General features: G+C 36.3%; 1 protein-coding gene, 1 long non-coding RNA gene and 1 pseudogene across 6 annotated transcripts in view; 2 read left to right on the top strand and 1 right to left on the bottom strand.

Annotated features, from left to right (window-relative positions):
• Positions 1-25267, top strand: part of PALM2AKAP2 (PALM2 and AKAP2 fusion) — a 534014-nt gene that overhangs the window by 234039 nt on the left and 274708 nt on the right. For all 5 annotated transcript variants that reach the window (XM_074200018.1, XM_074200019.1, XM_074200022.1 and 2 more), the window contains exon 6: positions 19736-19837. In XM_074200018.1, the coding sequence (XP_074056119.1) occupies positions 19736-19837 (102 nt within the window). The remainder of the gene's footprint in view (positions 1-19735; positions 19838-25267) is intronic.
• LOC141497381 (uncharacterized) overlaps positions 1-25267 on the bottom strand; it is an 81599-nt gene that overhangs the window by 36574 nt on the left and 19758 nt on the right. The gene's annotated exons all lie outside the window — the stretch shown is intronic.
• LOC141497380 (actin, cytoplasmic 1 pseudogene) lies at positions 2-9990 on the top strand (annotated as a pseudogene).

Below are 25267 nucleotides of genomic sequence, written 5' to 3'. Positions count from 1 at the left end.
TGTTTTTCTACTAGCTTTAAAAAAAGAAAAGAAATGTTTAGATTATTGTCAAAGGAACTACAAATTTGTTGAGTGGAAGGGAAGAAAATTGCTTAAGTAGAATTCAGAAATGAATAGCCATTATGGGAAAATGTGATTTAATGGTTTGGAAGTATTTTAGGATGAAAATGTACCTGGAATGTAACAAAATGTCAGAAAGCCTGTGGGGGGTTGCTTTAAAGTTCTCATTGTATTGAGATGGAGGAACTTTATTTTGGCTTATGCTATTATGGATTTTGGTGGGCCACAGTTTCTCATCTGCAAAATGAAATTAATAGTCTCTTCCACTGTCCTTGCCCCCTCCATCCCACCAGGTGTAGTGAACAAATTGAGTAATTCCCACAAACTGCTTGAGCTTCTCCTGAAAAGTATACTCCAACTCTATGATGGTCTTAATACCATCATCCTCTATGATCATGATTATAGTTATCATGACATATCTAGTTGCATTTTTTTTATGTTTTTGCAAGTCAAATGGGGTTAAGTGGCTTGCCCAGGGCCACACAGCTAGGTAATTATTAAGTGTCTGAGATCAGATTTGAACTCAGGTACTCCTGACTCCAGGGCCGGTGCTTTATCCATTGCGCCACCTAGCCGCCCCTTCTAGTTGCATTTTTAAGTATTTTTTTCCCAACATTTGGTAAAAGCTAAATCAGTTTAGTATGATGTAAGCCTTTTCTAAGGTTTCCTTTTTTTCCCCTTCTTTGCATTAAAAAAGTCTCTATTTTGGGGGCAGCTAGGTAGAGCAGTGGATAGAGCACCAGCCCTGGATTCAGGAATACCTGAGTTCAAATCCGGCCTCAGATGGATTACCTAGCTGTGTGGCCTTGGGCAACACACAACCCCATTGCCTTGCAAAAAAAACCTAAAAGAAAAGTCTTATTTTTTAACATTAAAGGGCATTGGAGCTTGGCAAAGACAAGCTCAATTCAAAGGGTTGAGGGGACTAGTAGTAGCTACCAGGTTCTGCCTTTTGATGTTCTATTCCCCAAATTTTAAGCAAACTGTTTCAGGGAGCCTCTCCTACTTCTTTTAGGGCAAAGCATTAAATGTCCTCAATTTGGTATGTGGATGTTATAAATCAGAAGCTTTAAAAATGGATAGGCCCTTAGAGAGCATCCAGTCTTCTCATCCTTTAGAAGAAGGGACTGAGGCCCAGAGAGAGCTGTGATATAAAGCTAGAAAGGTCCTTAGAATCCATCCAGTCCATATTTTACAAATGAAAAACCAAAGCTCAGAGAGGTCATATAACTAATACTTGCCAGAGTTAGGAATCAAACTAACATCCTTTTGCTCAGTGCACATTCTACTACAGCATGCTGCTTATGCCTCTTCTCATCTCTCTTCTTTTTATTCTCTTCTTTTCATCTTTCCTGGGGAGTTCTAAATCCCCTTTCCCTTTCTGTCCCATTGGGATTTGGGGAAGTAGTATATGTAGAGTAGAGAAGAAGATACTAAATTGGTGTCCCCAATTCTTTACCTTATCTAAATAAAGCTCTGAAAAGTGAGTAATTTCCAAGATTCACAAAATACTTTCTTTCAAGTTGTGGAAATGCCTATAAAGTAAAATTCCTTTGAAGGAAATGTTCACATACCTCCAGCCAGCCTGCTATTGAATCAATGAAAGAGCATTTATTAAGGACCAGTTACTTTATCTGGGCATTGTGCTAGACCTTGGGGATACAAAAAGAACATATTGACATATATGAATATAAAAGAGAGAACATATCCACATGAATATAGAGGGACACATAACAGTTATTATAAGAATACTTTTTTATACTGTTTGAAAACTTTCATATGAAAAATTCTCAAAACAACTATGGAAATGAGATTTAGGATACTTCTACTTTTAGTCAAAATATATATGTGTTTCTACAAGTAAAAGTGTGGAGATCTTTTGTGACCTTTGGCAAAGCACTAAATGTCCTTAATTTGGTATGTAGATAGTATGAAGGTCAATGAGTTTGTGATTACAAAATGTTTAAAGAAACTAAGATGCAAAATTCAAAATAAACTTTATTTCTCAAACTGAGAATTCCCAGCTTCATGATGCTCATTAAACCTTCTTTATTATATTTGATTCAACTTAACAAACATTTATTATTAACCTACTATATATAAGGCCCAAATAAGGATAAGATACAGACTAGACTTTCACAAAGAATAGTCTAATATTATACAGATCATTATAGGATGTGAAGGAGAATGAGTTAAGTGCAAATGAGAAGTCCAGGCAAGGTACTATGAGAAATGTGAGGAGAACAAGAGAAGTGAGAAAGAAACTTTCCTTAAGATAGCATCTAAATTGGACCTGGAAGAAGGAAGACTTCATAAGACAGAGAAGGTGGTCAAGAGTTTTCTCTAGACACAATCACAGAAGTGTCTTAAAAGGATTCTTAAAATGAAAGATAGAGAAAACTGCAAAAACTAGTGTGAATAGATAAAGAATATATCAGCAAAACTAAGAGAAGAATTTATGTGATGGCTATAATGAAAAGGAAGAGAACATTAAAAGACTTTAGATATCCAATCCAGGCAAAGACTAGTTGTCACTTCAGAAGAGTAGTAATAGAGCATACTTTTCACCTCTCAGCAGAAAGATCGTAGATTATAAATTTAGAATGAAGCATATAATTTACATATGTATTGACTTCTTTTGTTCATCTGTATTTATTTCAAGGAAGGTTTCTATTTATGGGGGAGGGAGTCATTAAGAGATTATAATTATATTTTTATATATGTATATATATAATATATATTTATGTAAGCATCAATGAGACATTTAAAAAGAAAAAAGGAAAGATTTTAAGACAGTAGTCCAATTAAGAATTTCTTACAGTAACCTAGATAAGAAAAGATGAGGTAATTGCATTGAAAATGAAGTATAATGAATGGGATTTGGCAATTAATTGGAACAGCAATGTCAAAGGAGACTACTAGGTTATAAACTTTGACAACTATGAGAACAGTGTTGCCTTCAGCAAAATAGAGGCACTGAAGGAGCAGCAAATTTGAGGAAAATATAAGTTTTGGACCTATTGAACTTAAAATGCCATCAAATGTATGTCATATTGCCTTTAATGTACTTTTAAATGGTCCATCTGTATTTAGATTATTTTCTTTTTGTAGTTAAATCTATACTATTCCTCCTTTTTTTTTTCTTTTTTACTGCATGTGTAGTCAAATTTATTTGGAAAATTTTAAAGGAAATTAAGTGCCCTTCAAAGAATGCAATAAGCTTTTAGGTCACAGTAGGGCCTTGGGCAAGAGACAATAGATTAGTTCTCTGAAGAAAATGGAATTCTAAAATAGTGAAACATTAGACATTTTTGTTATTTTGTTGTGGCTTAATACTTTCTTCCCTCGATGATTCAGTAGTTCCTAAGGAGCAGAGGAAATCTTGGATCTAACCATTTCTTATAATTAATAACATTTCTGTGTTTTAAAATTTTACATGAAATACTCATAGTTTGGAGAAGGCACCCAACTTCTGAGGCCACCATCTGAAGCCTGTTTTGTGCTTTGACAAAGCAAATGCATTCACCAAAATCTAATTTGACCAAACTTATGCTTGTGTATATTCATCGACATGTATGCAAGCAAACAAAAATGCATACACTCCTATATTCCATCAGGTGAAGGTAATTTGCTCACATGAAAAATATTCCCTTTTAGGTCTGCATAAAGATAAGTAGCTAGAATCAACTTTCATTTTGGAGAAGTTTCCAAGACATTTGACATGGATCTCAAGAAACCACCAATCAATGAATATGTTTCTATTATTCATTATGGTTCAAGGTTCTAGCTAAGCAAAAAATAACGTCACAGACTAGTTTCTCCAGAAACTTTGTTTCTACTTTATAGGACAGGATACCAAAAGATGATGTACATTTTTTTGCACACATTTATATTGTGTGTATCCTGTACTGTTTTAAAACTGGAGTATAATACTTCACATTATCCCATCTTATTGGATCCTGCCTATAGTTCAATAATGTAAACTTTTTGGGATCATGACTCTGCTATCCATCTCTACCAAAAACATCCCTCTCAATCAGTCTTGTGCCATTTACAAATCTGACAAGCATATTTTCACCTCCAAGTTATTGATAAATTATGTTAAATGTACCAGGGGCCAGCACTTAGAATAATAGTTTTTGGTACACTGTAAGTGCTTAATAATTACTTTATATTTGTACTTCTGCCTCTCTCTGTCTCTTTTTCTCTCTACCTCTCCCTTCCTTCCTCCTTCTTCTCCATGTTGACTCCATTAATCACTATTTTGGGGGGTCTAGTCGTTCAATAAGCTCTAAATTTACTCAACAATATTATTCTCCAGTACAAATCTGAACATTTTATCTATAGGAATATTATGAAAGACTTTGTCAGATGACTTCCTTAAATCCATGTATCTTATATAGACAATAGAAAGAGTGCTGACTGTAGAGTAGAAAAGACCTAGGTTTAAATCCTGCCTCTGATGAGAACAATTGGAGGTCCTTTGGGCAAGACATCAAACCTGACTATACCTCAGTTTCCTCATCTATAAACTGAGGGATTTGGCTTAGGTGACCTCTGACATTTCTTCCATTTTGGGAGAGATATCTATATCATTCTTCTCTTCTAGTGGCCTAGTAATCTTATCAAGATTGGACCCATTCTTTTTTTTTCCAAGTAAAGGCATTTATTATTAATGTGGCATAATTAGAATAGTAGCTATAAAATATACCCTCCCTCAAAAAACAAGGAACCTTTAGGGCACCCTTCCACAAACACAAATTTGAGGGAAGGATAGGGAAATATATAGAACACAGTGACAGTGAAGCACCATACACTGAAGTCATTCTTCTCCTTATATTGTCAGTCTTTTCTGCAGCACAACACTGAATCATCAAGCTCAGCTTTAGATCCTCATCTAGAGCCTGGCAAACTAAAGCTTGGAAGTCTAATCTGTGTTTAACTCTTAGGACACTCAAAAAGAAATGGTAGGTTGTCTGTGGGCTCTGGGCCCCAATCTATATGTCATATATGTAAGAAATACAGATTCCTCTTCTTTTTTAAAAGTTTTAATATTTTAATTTTTCCAATTACATATAAAAATGATTTTTAACAGTTTTGAATTCCAAATCTCTCCAATCTCCCTCTCCTCTTCTCTCATTGAGAAGACAATTTAATGAGTTAAACATATGCAATTGTCAAGACATTTTTTAGCATTGATTTTTTTCATTTTTTTTTCCAAATTTTCACTCTCACTCTTTCACCTCCCCCCCTCCCTTTGATAGGAAACAATTTGAAATAGGCTATATATATTTCAGTCTTACAAAACATATTATCATATTAATTGTATTGTAAAAGAAAACAAACCCAAAGGGGAAAAAATGAAAATAAAACAGAAATAGTATGCTTCAATTTCCATTCAGATGCCCTCAGTTCTTTCTGTGGAGGTGGACAGCATTTTTCATCATATGTCCCTTTAGATCATTTTATTGGTGAGAATAGTTAAGCATGATTTATTCTTTTTTTTTTCTGGCAAGGCAATGTGGTTAAGTGGCTTGCCCAAGGCTACACTGCTAGGTAATTATTAAGTGTCTAAGGCTGGATTTGAACTCAGGTACTCCTGACTCCAGGGCCAGTGCTCTATCCACTGCACCACCTAGCCACCCCTGCATGATTTATTCTTGATAATTTGATTATAATGATAATTTGATAATAATGATTTTTTAGTAATTTCTGTTTCCCTTTCTATGTACTGAAAGTCATTTCTTTAAATAATCTACATCATAGAATTTTTCCAAGAATCAGAGCCAAGCTCACTGGTATAACATGGAAAGAATAAGACATTTGCCTATCTATGGTCTTACAGCACCTTTTCAGGTCCCTATGATTTTTCAGAAATCAACAGCAGCTTGAAGATCACATCCACCAGTTATTTTATTACTCTGGAATAGTGATTTCATTTAGTGACTTGACCTGACTTGACCTCAATGAAACCATTTTAGGTGTTCTCTTAACACTGATCTTTTAAGTTCAGATATCAGAGAGACATAGGTTTCCTTCTTACAGAGAATTCCCTGAACTGTACACTTTCAGGCTGACCCACTTATTCTGACAGCCAGATTCCCATGCTGATTTTGCATACTCTCTAGGTGGGCCAAGGGTAAGGAGAGGCTTAGCCCACAGAAATTCAAGAGACAGTGCCTGGAACCCATCCAGAGGTCAGACACTTTTTCATCTGGCATGGTAGGAGATCTGGAAATCTTGCTCACAATTTATTTAAGATCTACACACATATTCACATGCACACACATCTGTAAAAAAAGTAAAAATTCAGAATAAAAAATAATTGCTGCAAATTCTAATTAAACTCAAGAGTTCCACCCCTATCTATAAGTCAGGCCCAGACAGACTGGGAAGAATGAAAGTTGGCTTCTTGTCTTTGGCTCATTGCTAGGGGAAAAAATTGGTAGTAATTCTTTTTTTACCAGTTTTGGTATAATCTTTACATATATATATATACACAAATATTTATATATGGAGAGATAAAGTAGCCATGAATGTCAGTAGATGTATTAACATTACCCAATTATAAAACCATTCCTAATTTGTATATATCAAAGAACCTTAGAGACTTCAGTAAACATCATTCAGTGACTTGATTTACAAAAATCTACCTTTAACTCTTTGATAAAGCCAAAGGAATCCCAAGAAGAAATCATTTCTGGAGGTAGCCTGGGAAATATTAGTGTTTAATTCTGAGACAATTAAATTTGTTATTGTTATTGTATTTGTGTTCTTTTTTAATTGCTATTTTATTTTTCAAATATAAGCTATGAAATTTTTTTGACATTCATATACATATGTATATTTTTAATTTACCAAATTTCCTTCTACCCTCCCTTCCCATCTCCCTCCCCTCAGCAGCAATCAAGTTAGCACTGTATATACATATTTTTGATAAACATGTTTACAGATTAGTCAGTTTGGGTATAAGGAATTAGGATTAAGGAAAGAGCTACATAAGAGATAATTTTTATAAAGTGTTCATCAGATTCTGAATGGTTTTGTTTTATTTTGTTTTTCTTCCTCTGGATTGGGGAAATTTGGTTTAATTGTCCATAGCTAGTTTAATACTGTTGTCCTAACTCTCTGGACTGCTGAGAAGAGCTGCTTCCATTAAGGTTGATTATCTCACAATGTAGGTGTTATTTTGTACATTGTTCTCTTGGTTCTAAAGCTAAGCCACTTTATACTTACTTTACATTTTTTTCATCAGTTCCCTTGCTATTCTTGCTTTGCTCCAGATGAATTTCGCTACTATTCTTTCTAGCTTGGTAAAATAATCACATGCTAGTCTGATTGGTATGGCACTGAATAAATAATTGACATGTTTTTCCAGTTATTTAGATCTGACTTTATTTGAGTGAGAAGTGTTATATAATTGTGTTCATACAGTTTCTGGGTTTGTCTTGGGAAGTATAATCCCAAGAATTTAATGATGTCTATAGTTACTTTAAATGGAATTTCTCTATCTCTTGCTCTTGGGTTTTGTTGTTCATATATAGAAATGCTGATGATCTATGTGGGTTTATCATATCCTGCTACTTTGCTGAATTTGTTAATTGTTTTAAGGAGTTTCTTAGATGATTTTCTTGGGTTCTCTAAATATGCCAACATATCTGCAAAGAGTGAAAATGTTGGGGTAGTTAGGTGGCACAATGGATAGAGTACCAGCCCTGAAGTCAGGAGTACCTGAGTTCAAATCCAGACTCAGACACTTAATAATTACTGTACCCCATTGCCTTGAAAAAAAATAAAAAACAAAAATGACTGCTCCTGGACTTTTTTCTGAGCATTTCATTAGATCGTGAAAAAATAGACATAGACCTTCAAAGCTAAATCTTCAAGAGTCCTTTTAAATAATTCCTTTCAAATTTGATTTATGTCCTGGTTCTCAAGCAGTTGATAGATTCTAGTCATGGCCCAAGAAAATGACCCCTTCCCCCATAGAAAGAGATGAATACTTTCCCAATCATAAAGCAGGCAAGGCCATATGTTATACTACTTTCTTTACAGCAAAACAAGAGGGAGAATCCTGAATCACAGCTAAAAAATTCTTGGAATCTTACCTGTCATTCACTTTTTATGCTTATAATCTCATAGACAAAACAAGTATTGGGGCAAAGCCATAATCAGCATTGAAGGTAGTAGTAAGATAACTACTGGGTCTATGTTGTTATATAGCCCACATCTCTTTACCTTGTTCACAAAATCTTTTTTTTTAGGTTTTTTGCAAGGCAAATGGGGTTAAGTGGCTTGTCCAAGGCCACACAGCTAGGTAATTATTAAGTGTCTGAGACCAGATTTGAACCCAGGTACTCCTGACTCCAGGGCCAGTGCTTTATCCGCTGAGCCACTTAGCTGCCCCCACAAAAGCTTTTAAGAGACTGTCAAATGTGTTTCCAAGCCCTGGATGTAAAGTTAGAAAAACTGGGGTCTATTCCCTACTCTGAGGCTTACCACATGTAAGACCTTAGGCAAGATGTTTACTGTGTCTCAACTTCAGTTTATTTGTCTTTAAAATAAAAAGGTTGTATGGTGTAACTTCTGAGGTCTCTTCTAGCTTTAGAGCTATAAGCCTGTGAACCTCAGCATTCCCCTTGATCTATTAATTTTAAAACTCTTGAAAGAAAAAAAATACATTAGGGTATCATTACTTGTCCTTGAGTCACATATGGTTCTTAGTAATGAGTATAACATTTTTCTAAACATTCACTAACCGAGCTGTGAGCTCTTCCACCTGGTGTGCACTTGCCTCCCCCACCTCCAGTTCGCCATGGATGATGATATTGCTGCTCTCGTTGTTGACAATGGCTCTGGCATGTGCAGCTGCCTTTGCAGGAGATGATGTCCCTCGGGCCGTCTTCCCTTCCATTGTTGGCTGCCCAAGACATCAGGGTGTGATGGTAGGTATGGGCCAGAAAGACAGCTACGTGGGAGATGAAGCTCAGAGCAAGAGAGGTAGTCTGACTCTGAAATACCCCATTGAACACGGTATTCTCACCAACTGGGATGACATGGAGAAAATCTGGCATCATACTTCCTACAATGAGCTCCGTGTGGCCCCTGAAGAGCACCCTGTGCTGCTCACAGAAGCTCCCCTGAACACCAAAGCCAACAGAGAAAAGATGACTCAAATTATGTTTGAGACCTTCAACACCCATGTACGTTGCCATTCAGGCTGTGCTGTCCCTATGTGCCTCTGGTCGTACCACTGGTATTGTGATGGATTCCGGTGATGGTGTGACCCACACTGTGCCCATCTATGAAGGTTATGCCCTTCCTCATGCCATCCTCCGTCTGGATCTGGCTGGCCGTGATCTGACGGACTACCTCATGAAGATTCTGACCGAGAGAGGGTACAGTTTCGCTACCACAGCTGAGAGGGAAATCGTGCGTGACATCAAGGAGAAGCTGTGCTATGTTGCCCTAGACTTCGAGCAGGAGATGGCCACTGCAGCCTCCAGCTCCTCTCTGGAAAAGAGCTATGAGCTCCCTGACGGGAAGGTTATCACTATTGGCAATGAGAGGTTCCGATGCCTGAAGCTCTCTTCCAACCTTCTTTCTTAGGTATGGAATCCTGTGGAATTCATGAAACTACCTTCGACTCCATCATGAAGTGTGATGTTGACATCCGTAAGGATCTGTATGCCAATACCGTATTGTCTGGTGGTACTACCATGTACCCAGGCATTGCTGACAGGATGCAAAAGGAGATTACAGCCCTAGCCCCCAGCACAATGAAAATCAAGATCATTGTCCCACCTGAGCGCAAATACTCCGTCTGGATTGGAGGCTCCATCTTGGCGTCTCTTTCTACCTTCCATCAGATGAATCTGGGCCTTCCATTGTCCACCGCAAATGCTTCTAAATGGACTGTTTGTGTTTGTTTTTGGTTGTTTTGGTTATTTTTTTGTCAAAGGGGTGTGATAATGGCCCAAAAAAAGAGATGAGATTGGCATGGCTTTATTTATTTATTTATTTGATTTTTTTTTTTTTTTGGCACTTGACTCAGGATTTAAAAACTGGAACAGTGAAGGTGATGAGCAGTCTAAGTATGTGGAGGCAAACATCCCCAAAGTTCTACAGTGCGTCTTCAGGACACTGATTGTACATTTTTTTTAAGTCATTCCAAATAATTGTACAATGCATTGTGACAGAGTTACTTGCCTCTATGAAGGCGGCTATCCTACTCTTTAGAGAAAAGGAGCTACTTAAAACATCCAGAAGGGGAGGGGGGAGGGGGGAAGGTACTAGTATTGCTTTTCATGTAAATTAATGTAATCCTTTAAAAAAAACTTTTTTGTATCTTCCGCCTTAATACTTTTTAATTGTCAATCATCATGGATGGCCCCCTAAAACCCCTCCCTACCCCCAACATAGATGTGAATGAAGACTTTTTTTTGCAGTCTCCCCAGAGTTTAATAAGATTGGTGCCAGTACTTGGAGGAGGGGAGGAGCTTTACCTATACACTGACTTTAAGACCAGTTCAAATAAAAGTGCACACATTAAAGAATCTTGAAGAAAAAAAAAACATTCACTAACCATCCCTTTGATAACTAATTATGCAAAGATTCCTTCTTCTTCCACTTTTTGCATATAAAGACACAAGTTTAAATCCAGTCTCAGACATTTACTTTCTTGTGTGCCCCTGGACATATTACTCAGTCTCTGTCTGTCTCAGGTTTCTCATCTATTGGGTTTGTTGATAAAGGAAAATTAAATATAAATACTTTGCAAAGCATAAATCCTATATAAATTCTAACTTTTTAATCAATTAAAAAAATCACAGATTTGCATCCAATCTTTTAATATGTCAGTAAAAATCCCTGCTAAAAAGATCATTTCTGATTTTTTCTTTTTTCCATAAATTCTCCCATACTCCAGATCAGTACATAGGAACCTAAGTTTAAAACCAGATGGAAACTTAGAGGCCATTGATTCTAACTCTTGTGTCTTACACATGAGGCAACTGAGACCTTGAAAAGTTGAGTGACCTGAAGTGTCTAAAGCAGAATTCTATCTACTATGTAACCTAATCAATTGTTGTTGTTCAGTGTGTCCAACATTTCATGATCCTTTAGACCATACTATCCATGGTGTTTTCTTGGCAAAGGTTCTGGAATGGTTTGCCATATCCTTCTCCATTAGATTAAGGGAAACAGAGGTTAAGTGACTTGTCCAGGATCACACAGCTAGTGAGTGTCTAAGGTCAAATTTAAACTCCGGTCTTCTTGACTCCAGGCCCAGAGCTCTATCCACTAAACCACCTAGCTGCCTCTTCAATTAACTAACACTGTAATACATAGAGCACTTTTCTTTGAGATTCTTCTTGAACCCTAGCACATAAATTACTTGGAAGAAAAAGAAAAAAGGAGACCATCATACATGATAGTCAAATAGGCTATATACTTCCTTCAAATATTTCTAACTTTTTAAAAAATTTTATTTATTTAAGGCAATAGGGTTAAGTGATTTGCCCAAGGTCACACAGCTAGGCAATTATTTATTAAGTATCTGAGGCCAGATTGAACTTAGGAACTTCTGACTCCAGAGCTGGTACTCTATCTATCCAATGAGCCATCTAGCTGCCCCCAAATATTTCTAACTTTTATCATCTTTAAATACTGTCATCAGGTATCAAGCCTTTAACAAAGCATACAAATGAACAATAACTTTATATCAATTACATTATAGTTTCTTTTGTGGATTACCTAGTGTAAACAGTTACATTGATCCCTACATTTAAGAAAACCCTGAAATTTTTCCCTAAATTCTTTTTTTGTTTGCTTTTTGCAAGGCAAAGTTTTTGCCAAGGCCATATAGGGTAATTATTAAAAGTCTGAGGCCAGATTTGAACACTCAGGTCCTTCTGACACCTGAGCTGGTACTCTATCTATCCACTGTGCCATTTAGCTGCCCCCCTGAATTCTTGTCACATGAGCAACTGGGTCACCCTACTTGCTTCCCAGTTAAAGTAGTTCTAGCTTGTCATGCTTTTGCCCAGGCTATTTTATATTTCTTGGTGAATTTTCAACTTTTTCTCTGCTTTTCTCTTCTATCAGTAAATGACTTGGTCAAGTATTATTAAGTATGTGTGTATATATATATATATATATATACACTAAACCTGCTAAAGATCCTATGGACGCATCTCTCCTAAAAAATGCTTCTTTCTAAACTATAAAACCTTGAACATATTTCTTTCCAGACAAAAAAATCTTGACCGTGCTTCTTTTCAGATTAACCTATCATTTAGCTTCTGGAATGCATTTATGTTTTTAATTATTAGCCTCTTCTCATGTCTTAGTGCCTCCATGAAGGTCATGCTGTCCCCTTTCCTTTGAATATTCAATAGCTGTAGCTCAGCTTTGAATCATGGACTGTTAATGTTATCCCCAATCAAGCATGTTTAGTCTCCCAGTGATATATACTCTCCCTATCTGAGTAATTGTGAAGGGCTGTATTTCAAAGTCTAACTTACATTGACCAAGTAAAGATGATATTTTCCCCTCTTGTCTCTTGGTAATAGGTGGGGGACACTAGTGGTATCTGACAGAAGGAAAATCCTCTTATGTGATGGATAATTAACTCCAAGTGCTGTTTTTGTTGTAGTCTGAAGCAAATTCTCCTACCTGTTCACAACCTAATTCTTTCAGATCATTAAGAGGATGGAAGATGACCCTATTATTACCAGTAAATTTATAACTATCACAGAGTTGCCTAGCTGTGGACAATCTTCCCCAATGAATGCACATTTAACTCAAATCTGTGACCCTGAAGATGAATCTAAATGACATGCCATCCTAACTCAGAACCTCTCTCAAATTTGTTTTTTCCTAGTTCTAAATTAGTATAGAACCCAATCATAGAGCACAAAACATTGCCAAGAAAACAAGACATCATATGAGCTCCTGGTAGAACAATAACCAGAGCCACATGCCATCAGGGAAGACAGTAGAAAACTCTATAGCATCACAGAAACTTCTTAGAAGTTTTAGAAACTTACCTGCCATCTATTTATCCGTTATAATATACTATATTGAGACTCATACCAGAGTCAGACCAGTCAAACTAGGATTCACCAGCACCAAAGGCTACACAAAGGTGTTTTAAACACCTACTAAATCAGGGTGAAATCCCTGATACTTATCTCCAGTGCATGACTTTTGCAGAATTCACCAAATTAAAATCCTAAGAGACAATTTCTGAGTAATTCCTAATCAATTTGTTAGACTGGTTGGCAATCAATAAATTGATGGTCAATGGTTTTTCTCAGTAACCCAAGACCCCCAAAGAAATCCTGAAATGCATTAAATATTTCTGTGTTTTTTGTTTCTTTGTTTTTTGTTTTTGCAAGGCAATGGAGTTAAGTGATTTGTCCAAGGTCACACAGCTAGGCAATTATTAAGTGTCTGAAGCCAGACTTGAACTCAGTTCCTCCTGACTCCAGGGCCAGTGCTCTATCCACCATGTCACTTAGCTGCCCCTGAAAGGGAATTCCCCTGATAAGTGAAAACCAACCCTGACTGGTGAGCATTAAATGAGGAGGTGGTCTAAAAGTCTTCAGCTCTTCCTGTTGAGACTATGGCTTGATCATAAGACTCAGCAGCCTCTAGCAATCTGGACAAGTGGAAGCCATTTCCATCTGGACCTTTCTGACTAGTGTCCTCCTTCATGAGCTGGGTCACACTAAACTCTAATACAGAGGAACAAGGACAAGGGTCCCTTCCCTCAGAGCCAAGGTTCACCCTGACCAAATTTTGTTTATACTCTAAATAGAAATTAAGTCTCCTAGAGTCTACCATGTTCCTTGGGGCCTAAAATCATCAATCAACCATGTCCTTCAGAGACTGGCTAATCTTAACAGGAGTTGGACCTTTACAGAATTGAAGGAAAAGACCCAGCAATACCACTACTGGGTCTGTACCCTGAAGAGATGAGGAAAAAGGGTAAAAACATTACTTGTACAAAAATATTTATAGCAGCCCTATTTGTGGTGGCAAAGAATTGGAAATCCAGTAAATGTCCTTCAACTGGGAAATGGCTTAGCAAACTGTGGTATATGTATGTCATGGAACACTATTGTTCTATTAGAAACCAGGAGGGACGGGATGTCAGGGAAACCTGGAGGGATTTGCATGAACTGATGCTGAGTGAGATGAGCAGAACCAGAAAAACACTGTACACCCTAACAGCAACATGGGAGTGATGTTCAACCTTGAAGGACTTGCTCATTCCATCAGCGCAACAATTGGGAACAATTTCAGGCTGTCTGCAAAGGAGAATACCATCTGTATCCAGATAAGGAGCTGTGGAGTTTGAACAAAGTACAAGGACTATTCCCTTTAATTGGGGAAAAAAAAAAACCAGCTATCTTATTGTCTGATCTGGTTACCTCTGAGAATTCTGTTCTCTTTAAGGATATGATTTCTCTCTCATCACACCCAATTTGGATCAAGGTACAACATGGAAACAAAGTAAAGACTGATGGAGTGCTATCTGTGGGGTGGGGGTGGGGGGAGGGAAGCAAGATTGGGGGAAAATTGTAAAACTCAAATAATATCTTTAATAAAAAAAGAATTAAAAGAAAAGGGGTGGGTCACAATAATTAATTATTAATATAATAGTATAATGTAAATTCTCTCATCTGTATTTACTGCTAACAATGTAACATCTCTTATGGACAACGCCAACTAAGTTCCTCTATTCCATGTTCATTGTTCATGTACTTCTCCAGTGAGGGGTCCCAGTTGAGCTCCCCCACTCCTACTTGATAATGGCACAGATAGTTGACTTCATTGTCTGGAATATCTGTGAGACATGCAACTCTCTCAACTCTTCTGATCTTACCATATGTCCTCTCAGTTCATTCTATCCAAGTAGTTAGAGGTTATATCCCAATGGCTATACACTGGACCCATCATCTATCAGCTGGGGACCAGTCACAATAACCAGGATTTGGGTATTTTTTAAAACTCCGTTTCCCTACCTGTCTTCTTCCTTGTGATGTTTTATGGATATTACCCAAAACTTTGCCTTTGATTCTTTTCCTGTATATTTTTTCTATTGGAAGGCTATCCTTTTCCATGGCTTCAGCTATTCTGCAGTTGTCCCCCCAAGTCTCTGTCTTCAGCCTTTATTTTTGTCCTAAACTCTAGTCTCATTTCTCCAATTGCCTAAGGGAAATTTGAACACCTATAAGCACCTCAAATTTATAATTTTAAACATCCATTTTTAAAAATTTTGAGTTTTGGGGCGGCTAGGTGGCGCAATGGATAAAGCACCAGCCCTGGAGTCAGGAGTACCTGGGTTCAAATCTGGTCTCAGACACTTAATAATTACCTAGCTGTGTGGCCTTGGGCAAGCTACTTAACCCCATATGCCTTGCAAAAACCTAAAAAAAAAGAATTTTGAGTTTCTCTCCCTCTCTCCTCTTCCTTTGAGAAAGCAAGTCAATATGATATCAATTATACATATGAACTCAAAGCATATTTCTAAAATAGCCATGTTACAAAAAAAAAGCAAGAAAAAGAAAGAAAATTTTAAAATATGTTTCTATCTGCACTGAGTTCATCATTTCTTTGGAAGTGGATAACATTTTTTATCATGGATCTTTTAGAATTGTCTTGGATCTTAATCAGTCTTTCACAATTGATTGAATATTGATGTTACTATATACAGCATTCTCCTGGTTCTGCTAATTTTACTTTGCATAAATTCATATAAGTCTTTTTTATGTTTTTTCTGAAATGATCCTGATCATTTCTTAATGCACAATAATATTCTATCACAAACTGTTCAGCTTTTCCCTAATTCATGGACATTCCTCCCAATTTGCAATTCTTTGCTAAAAGAGTTGCTATGAATATTATTGTATATATAGGACCTTTTTTCTTTTCTTTGATCTCTTAGGGATACAGACCTGGTAGTGGTTTTGCTGGGTCAGAGGGTATGCACACTTTTAGAGTTCTGGGAGCATATTTGCAAATTATTCTCCAGAATGGTTAGACCAGTTTGCAACTTTAAAAACAGTACATTAGTGTACCTATTCTTTCACATCCCCTCCAGCATTAGCATGACATTTTCAGAGAAGTGAAGCAAGGCAGCTAAAGAGGTCCAGTTTCATTCCACCCACTTCACACACAAACATGTTTGATGATAGAAAAGGAAACCTGAGAATTTTTGAACCACATCTCCAATCCTCTAATAAAGTCACCCAGGAGCTACTAACTCTTTGCCAGTAACAAGGCTGTAAAGTCTATGTATACATGCACCCTGAAACAAAATGCATACAAATTAACTGAGAACTACCATCCAAGTCTTTTGATTTCAAGTCTCTTGTTATTTGACCCTGTTTTCCAAGGTCTTCAGAGTTACCAGATCCACTCTATAATCACCCTAAACTTTGCTAGTGAGTATGGGCAGAAGGAGACTGCTAAGAGTATAGCATCACAAAAATCAAAGAAGGAAAGAATTTCAAGAAGGGTGTGGGCAGCCATATAAAATTCTTTAAAGAGGTCAAGGAATATGATGATGCCTGAGGAAAAAATTGATTGGATTTGGAAACCAAGAAGTCATTATAGATTTCTGCAATGGTAAATAGCTAGATAACATAGTGAAGTCAGGAAGGCTCATCTTCCTGAGCTTTAATCTGACTTCAGAAATTTGCTAACCATGTGATCCTGGGCAAGGCACTTAACCCTGTGTGCCTCAGTTTCCTCATCTATGAGATGACCTGGAAAAGAAAATGTCAAATCACTCTAATATCTTTGCCCAGAAAAATCCCAAATGAGATCACAAAGAGTTGAACACAACTGAAAACAACTGAACAGCAACGTTGACTTTTGCTCCTAGTTTAATCTACTCTTTAGAAAACAGATACTAAGAATTTGAGGAGCAAGTGTGTGTGTGTGTGTATGTGTGTGTGTATATATATATATATATATATATATATATATATACATATATATGTATATATGTATGTATATATATGTATATATATATGTAACTATTATAAAGAAAGGAGTGGAAGTACCTAATATAGATGTGGAATCAGTGAAAGTTATGATAATAATATGTTAAATTTATATGAAACTTTTTGAAGTGGGGAGATCAAGCCTGTAGTTTCACTGGTATAAGGAACTAACTCCTAGAAAAGAAATTCAGACTAGCACCTGCTCTTGTGTCTGAGATGATTTGAACTCAAACTTCCTAATCTTTCTCTATCTAGACTAAGAATTTCTTAACCACAGAGGTAGATCTCAAAGGGGAGGGAAGCTTTTTTTTTCCACTAATCTCTCTAACTGAAATTTAGTATTTCCTTCACTTATTATTATTATTACAGGAAAGAAGTTCATAAGTTTCATAAGGCTGCCAATGGTGTCCATGACACAAAGTTGAGAATTCCTGTTCCAAACAATCAACCCTGGTACTTCTCACTATATATATGTAGTACTTTACAACTTACACTATACTTTCTTCACAACATTCTGATGAAGTATTATCTCCATAATATCTGACACTTTTGAGACTAAATGATTGCCACACACATAACTTATATAGGAGCCTCCATCCATATCCTCTTATTCTAAACCTCACCTTCTCTACTACACTGCTTCAAAAGAAGGAAAAGAAAGTAGTATCTCAAAGTAATAGGAAGGTAAAAGGAAGATTTGAGTTGGGGGGGGAGAAAAACAAGAATACATTGAATCTTCATCTTTCACAACATGACTAATATGGAAATATGCTTAACATAATTATATTTGTATAACCTTTATCAGATTATTCACTGTTGAGGGAAAGGGAGAGGGAAACAAGGGAGGGAGAAAACTGTGGATTTCAAAATCTTACCAAAAAGTGAATATTGTAAACTATCTTTGCATGTAGTTGAAATAATAAATAACTAAATTTTGAAAGAAGAATGTATTGAATCTTCTCTAGCTTCAGAGATAAAGCGGTAGCATAATATAATGGATTTCTTAGAACACTGCACTTGCACTTAAAGACCCAAATCCCACCACCTGGGTTCAAATTCTACTTCCAATTTTGGGGATAATAAGACCCACCTCTAAATGAAGATCAAATGAAATACTATTTCTAAAAATCACAATGTCTGACACAAAGTAGTTATTTAATAAGTACTTATTCCTATCCATCTTCTTATTAGCTATGGTATCTTTAATAAATCACTTTACCATCCTCAGCTTCAATATGCCCATCTGTAAAATAGAGTTGATAACACTGGTAGCACTTACCTCACAGGTTTCTTGTGAGGTTAAAATGTGTTAATGTTGGAAAGTTCTTCATAGACTTTTTTAGTTATTATGAAAGAGAGATAATCTTCTGTTTATTGTCTTCTCGCCAACTGGTTACTTCTTAGAGAGGGATCATCACCTCAGAGATTTAGTTTCAAATAAAAAATTTAGGACCCCAAATCCAGTTATGAATTTTGAACAAGATAAAAAAGAGAAATCACTTGGAATTTCATCATTGTTTTGTACAAAACAATCATGACCTGTGTTCTTGAGCTTAGTGCCATCTTAGTTCAGACACTTATTCCTTTTAATTTGAGCTGCTTTCAACTGCCTCCTAACTGATCTCTCTACTTCAGGTTCATTCTACAGAATACTGCCATATTTATCTTCATAAAAATGATTTCAGGAAGCTAGCATTTCAGAATCATAATACTCTTAGGGCTGGAAAAATGCATGTCAGAGGTCACTCAATCAAACCTATACTTGAACAGAAATCACTATAGATATTTACTTAGCTTCTCTATGTTGTTGTTAAGGCATTTTAAAGTCACGTCCAACTCTTCATGACCCCATTTGGGGTTTTCTTAGCAAAAGTACTGGAATGGTTTGTCATTTCCTTCCGCAGTTCATTTTGCAGATGAAGAAACTGAGGCAAATGGGGTTAAGTAACTTGCTGAGGAAGTATCTGAGACTGGATTTGAACTTGTAAAAAGGAGTCTTTCTGACTCTAAGCCCTGAACACTATCTCTTGCCCTACCAGCTGCAGCTTCTATATTCAGACAGCCAAGGAAGAGAGGCTTCTTCCTCCCAAAGTAGCTCAGACCACTTCAAGATAGATTTCTGATGTAGAAGTCAGCTAGATCTCAATACTCATCTTCACCAATTAAATTAGATTGTCTGCAGTACTGATTTCAGAGAACAAATGCAACAAATTTGAACACAAATCCAAAGAAATCAGTAGTACTAATTTTGTCTACAAATAGAAGGCAAATGCAAGATGTATTTTTAAAATGGTATGTTTCATAGGTTTTTTTTAGACATTGTTAATTCATCAGTACCATCAGGACTTGTATTTCTTTATATCCTTTTCGAGGTCACTGCTTTGCTAGATAAAACCTCTTGACAAATAATTGAGCAAATGAAATGGTTCCAGAGCTGAACTCATCTGGACCAGTTCCCTCCTACCTCAGCTAATCTATTGAATCCCAAACCCTGGGACATTGGTGCTACATTTTGTTTACCTTATCCAGTTATTCAATAGGAAGCTCTGATGTCTATTGTGTGTTTCTGATAAGTGAGCATGCTGCTGCCTAAGCAGTGAAGCCATCAGAGCCTCTAAACACTGTTCCTAATTGTATTCCCTGTTTTCTGATAACAGATGCAGTAAATTACATTTACACCCAGCCCCCTGATTTGCCAATCCTCTATTCACGAACTACAGAATCATCTTCTAATCAAGACGGAACAAGCAGGGTAGCTGGTAAGTCTGGAGGAACTCTGTATTTATGAAAGCCAAACCAGGGTCTGGGTCCTTTTTCCCTGATAACTAAAAATGGGCCTCTTACCCAGATGACTTTCTACTGGACTATCTTGCTGGTCATCCTTTCCACAAAAAATCATCCCAAGAATTGTGTGGGAAAAAGTAAGATATATTTAGTATCTTGTGACTGGATAAGGGATCAACATAGGGAAAGCAGTAATATTTGGGGTTGGGAGGTAGAGAATGCATATTGGAATTTGTATATTTGTCTGCCTTGTTCATTCTCTGCTTTATCTCTGTGAGTTTGTGTCAAAGTAAGTATGTATTAATTAAATATCACTGACTTTTCTACATTTATCCTAGTTGTAACTCAACAACTAGAGAACAAAGATATATGTAGTTTTAAATGACCTATTTTAGCACATTATCCAACATTTTGGGAATTCTTTATTTTTCTGTATGTATACACACAAACACACACACACAAACACACACACACACACACACACATACATACACACACTCATACTCAAGAAGAGGGACAAGAAAAAGTTGTAGCCCTTCAAGAATATACATATTTTTGCTGTTGTTTCTCATATTTACAATTGTCTCCAAAGTAAATGTACTAGTCAGATTATGTACATATGTATGTGCCTCATTTTATATGTAGTTGTATTCAGTAAAGTTGAATATAAGTTGATTTAAAAATGAACAACATATCAAATCATGCTTTTAGTGTCCTGGTAGAGCTTACTATTTAAAGGAGCTTTTTGGTGAAACAATTTGTAAAAGCAGAGGGACTGGACCTATGATTTCCTTGGGATGAGGCTCCTGGATGAGGAGCCTCCTTCTACCAATGCAAATTGGCATCTTCTCTGCATATCATAGTCTTAGAAATTTGCCTAGAATATTTTGAGGTTAAATGAATTGCCTAAGGTCACACAATCAGTTACATGTTGGAGGTGGAACTGAACCTAGATCTCCCTGCCTTCCATTTCCACTCCATCTTCCTCATAAAGAGAAGAAGCATAAAATTATGGAAATTTAGAGTTAGAAGAGATCATAGAGATGATCTTAACTTAACCCACATACTTTTAGTTTTTAATGTTCATTTTCTATAACTTTTATAAAGAGTTTGCTTAAAATAATGAATACCTGTACACATCAGTAACTTTAATATAAATATGAACCCATTTGGTACAGGTGCCATGGTCTCTGAAGGTGAGCCCACATAAAACTTTTTTATTTCAAGACCCCTTTGGAGATTTTCTTGGCAAAGATACTGGAGTAGTTTGCAGTTTCCCTCCATAACCCATTTTATAGATGAGGAACCCAAGGGAAACAGTGAACTGACTTGCCCAGAGTCACATAGCTGGTAGGTGTCTGAGGCCAGATTCAAAGTTAGGGAGCTGAACTTTCCTAACTGCAAGCCTTGAAAGCCCTACTCTTTTCATTGCACCACCTAGCTGCCTTCTACATATTAGCCTATTGGGCTCATCATAACTATAGAATCCACCCTATATCACCCTATGTCCACAGCTAAGCATTTAGTTATTACTTACAAAACCAGAATTAAAAACCTATCACTCACTTAAATTTATAGTCTTTAGTAAATCTGGATGTGTTTAGCATTGGACTTCTCACCCTGAGGTTAAATGGCTAAAAGTTTACATGCAAGATGAGAAGTTTGACTTCCTGAACACTAAGATGAGTAATGATGCCAAAGGAAGAGAGAAAGTTCTTATGAGGTCAACACAATTTATTAACTGTTCAAAAATCACAGTTCATTCTTTTTGTTATTGGGTATCTCATTGGTCATAGTTCCCATTTTTCATTTTTTTTCTTTGTTTTGAAAATTACTTGAGGATAGATCCCTTTCCTAACCATTTCCTGACATTCAAATTGCCCTCCCTTCTCCCCAAACACATCACAATAAAGATATAATGAGAGATGATGAAAAAGTAGAGCTAAAAAAAATTGAATTAAAGGGACAATAGCTTTCAGGGCTTGTTCCAATCAAGCACTTGGATATTTAACATCAGTTTTAAGAAAATTAAATGCAGTTGTGCCTGAATTTTTTTCATTCATTTAAATATTTTAGATGCCTGCTCTATATAGAACACTGTAAAAACAAAGGTAAGGCTGCTTTTAGGGTTCTTAATGAAATAAGCGATCAAAATATATCCCAGATAATAATACATAGTAATACATTGTAAGTATTTTAGAAGTGTATCAAAGCATTATTTAGGTACAAGAAGTCTCGATCAAGGACCAAAAAATGCATTCTGAAGACAGTAAAATAAGCAGTTAGGTAGCACTGGACCTGGAAACAAGAAGACCTGAGTTTAATTCTAATAGTTGAGAAACCCTGAGCAAGTCATTTATCTTGATTTGCCTTTCTCCTTATTTGTTAAATGGGGATACACCTACCCCTCAAGGTTGCTGTGAAGACCAAATGAGAAAAATTTTATAGAGCTTAGCATAGACTCTGGCACATAGTATATATAAAGTTAGAACTATGATGATGATGATGATGAAGATGCTGCTTTGAACTTGTCTGAAGTTCAAACCCAACCTCAGACACTAGCCTTATAACACTAGGCAAGTCACTTAGCTTTTCTGTGCTTCAGTCTTGTCATCTGTAAAATAGGAATAATAAAAGCATCTCTCTCCCATGGTTGTTGATCTAGTGAAATAAATTTTCAAATAAATTTTGCAAACATTAGAGTATTATATAAATGCTAATTTTAACATTAAGATGTGAAGATTCAGTGGATGAAGATTTAAGGATCACAGATAAAGAAGTGGAAATCTACCTTCCTAATTTTATAGCAAAGTAAGATCCAGTAAGGTTAAGTGATTTATGTGTGGTAACACAGCTAATAATAATAATAATAATATATATTATGATGTTATAAATAAATAATAAAAATATGTCATATGGGCAGCTAGGTGGCGCCGTTGATAGAGCACCGGCCCTGGAGTCAGGAGTACCTGAGTTCAAATCTGGTCTCAGACACTTAATAATTACCTAGCTGTGTGGCCCTGGGCAAGTCACTTAACCCCATTGCCTTGCAAAAAAACTGACTAAATAAACAAACAAACAAATAAATAAATGAAAATAAAAATATTTAATAAAGAATATATTGTTATAATATACTCTAACAAGTATTAGATGGAGAATTTGAACCTACATCTTCTAACTTGAAAGTTAGTGTTCTTTCTTTCCACTGTAATATGTTGCTTCCTCAAGGAGAGACTGAAGACAGCCTAGAGAAGAAAGAATAGAGGGTGCCAGGAAAAATCAATTGAACTTTGGTTAATAGATATTAGGGAAAACCAAATATTTTTGAGCAGAAATGTAAATCTCCCTTATATTTAAATATATACTATGAGAGTTCAGCAAACCAAATAATGTAAATAAATAGCAAAAATATATTTCTCTAATCCTTTAATGTCTGCAAATCACTTTACTCACAAATGTAAATAGTACAAATATCATCCACATTTGACTCTAAGACATATAATAGGCTTTTCTTTGATTGTTCTAATGTCAAACTCAAAGAGAAATGGGACCACTAAACCATACATAAGGATCCCTGTGAGCATATATTGTGTTAGAACAGCATATGAATGTTATCTGTGTTTTATTATATTTTTATTTAATCAAATTTCTCCCAATTACATTTTTAAATTTATTGAAGGCAATGGGGTTAAGTGACTTACCCAAGGTCACACAGTTAGACAATTATTAAGTGCCTGAGGTCACATTTGAACTCAGGTCCTCCTGACTCCAGGAGTACTCCATCTACTGCATACCTAGCTGCCCCTTCCCAGTTACATATTAATCTCTCCTTCCCCTGGCCCCCCTCATTTGGCAGGAGTGTTGTGGGGCCCTCCATGTGACCTGTACACAACATATTTTGGATCAGTATCTGAATTGAAAGATACTTAAATTATTACTGGTAATAATAAAATAATAATGTATGAGATAATAATAGCCATATTTTTATATCACCAATGTCAAGAGAAACTGAGGGAAAATGATGTCTTCAACAATGACATAGTGGGGGCGGCTAGGTGGCGCAGTGCATAAAGCTCTGGCCCTGGAGTCAGGAGGACCTGGGTTCAAATCCGATCTCAGACACTTAATAATTACCTAGCTGTGTGGCCTTGGGCAAGCCACTTAACCCCATTTGACTTGCAAAAACCTAAAAACAAAACAAACAAACAAAAAAAAGACATAGTGAAGTGGAAAATAGGGCTCTCCACATTTAGAATCAAAGTATCAGAATTTTAATTCAGGCTCTGCTGTTTGTTCTTTATGTGACATTTAGCAAGTCAATTTATGTTCCTGGCCCTCAAATATCTCATCTATAAAATGAAGGGGTTGGATTAGGGGACTCCAGAGGTTCTTTCCAACTCAGAAACTGTTATCCAATTTATATGTAAAATTATTTAACTAAAGAGAATCCCCATTTACTATGAAAATAGTTTCTTAGAGGCACCTAGATGATACAATGTATAAAGCACTGGATCTACAGTCAGAAGGACCTGATTTCAAATTTTACCTCAGATAGCTTTATGATACTGGATTAGTCACTTAACGGCTCCTGCTTCAGTTTCTTCATCTGCAAAATGAGGATACTAATAGCACCTACCTCAAAGGATTGTTGTGTGGATCAAATATATTTATAAAGTGCTTTGCAAATCTTACAGCGCTATATTAATGCTAGTTACTATCATTACAATAGCCATCAATCTTATTCCTTTCTCCTTCCTTCTTCCTTCCCCTTCCCATCCCTCCCCATCCTTCTCCTCCTTTCCTTTCCCTTCCCTTTCCTTCCTCTATTCTCTCCTTTCCCTCCTCTCTTCCTCTCTCCCTTTGTCTCATCCTATTCTTCCTTTCCTTCTTTTTCTCCCTCCTGTTCTTCCCTCATTCATTCAACTAGAATTGATTCCCATTCTTTTCTCTGCAGAGTATCATAATGAATAGAAATATGATTTATCCATCAGATTTACAGAATGTTAATTTAAGTAACATAAGTATAGGTCACATTATAATAAGATTTAATTCACCATGATGCATGTTTGCAACATCTAATTTCTTTCCCATTAATGATAACATTTAGAAGAGAGCTAGTAGTGGTCATGACTTCAGCATGCTTATATTCCAAAATTTTTATTCCTTTGAAAGAAAACTTGTAGAAAAATGTAGATTTGATATCTTTACCTGTAGATATCAGTCAATCATTGCAATAAGAATCAGAATTAGGACTGGAGAGAATTGTGTCTACTTTCTCAATGTACAGATGAAAAAATTGAGGCTAAATTGGGAAGCAGTTTGCCCAAAGGGGAAAACCACAAATTAAAGGCAAGCTGAGAACTAGAGTTTGAGCTTTCAGAATCCCAGACCAGCATTTTATATAC

Source organism: Macrotis lagotis, chromosome X, assembly GCF_037893015.1.
Source record: "Macrotis lagotis isolate mMagLag1 chromosome X, bilby.v1.9.chrom.fasta, whole genome shotgun sequence".
Taxonomy (NCBI): Eukaryota; Metazoa; Chordata; class Mammalia; order Peramelemorphia; family Peramelidae; genus Macrotis; species Macrotis lagotis.
This window is presented reverse-complemented; position numbering and strand designations above follow the sequence as displayed.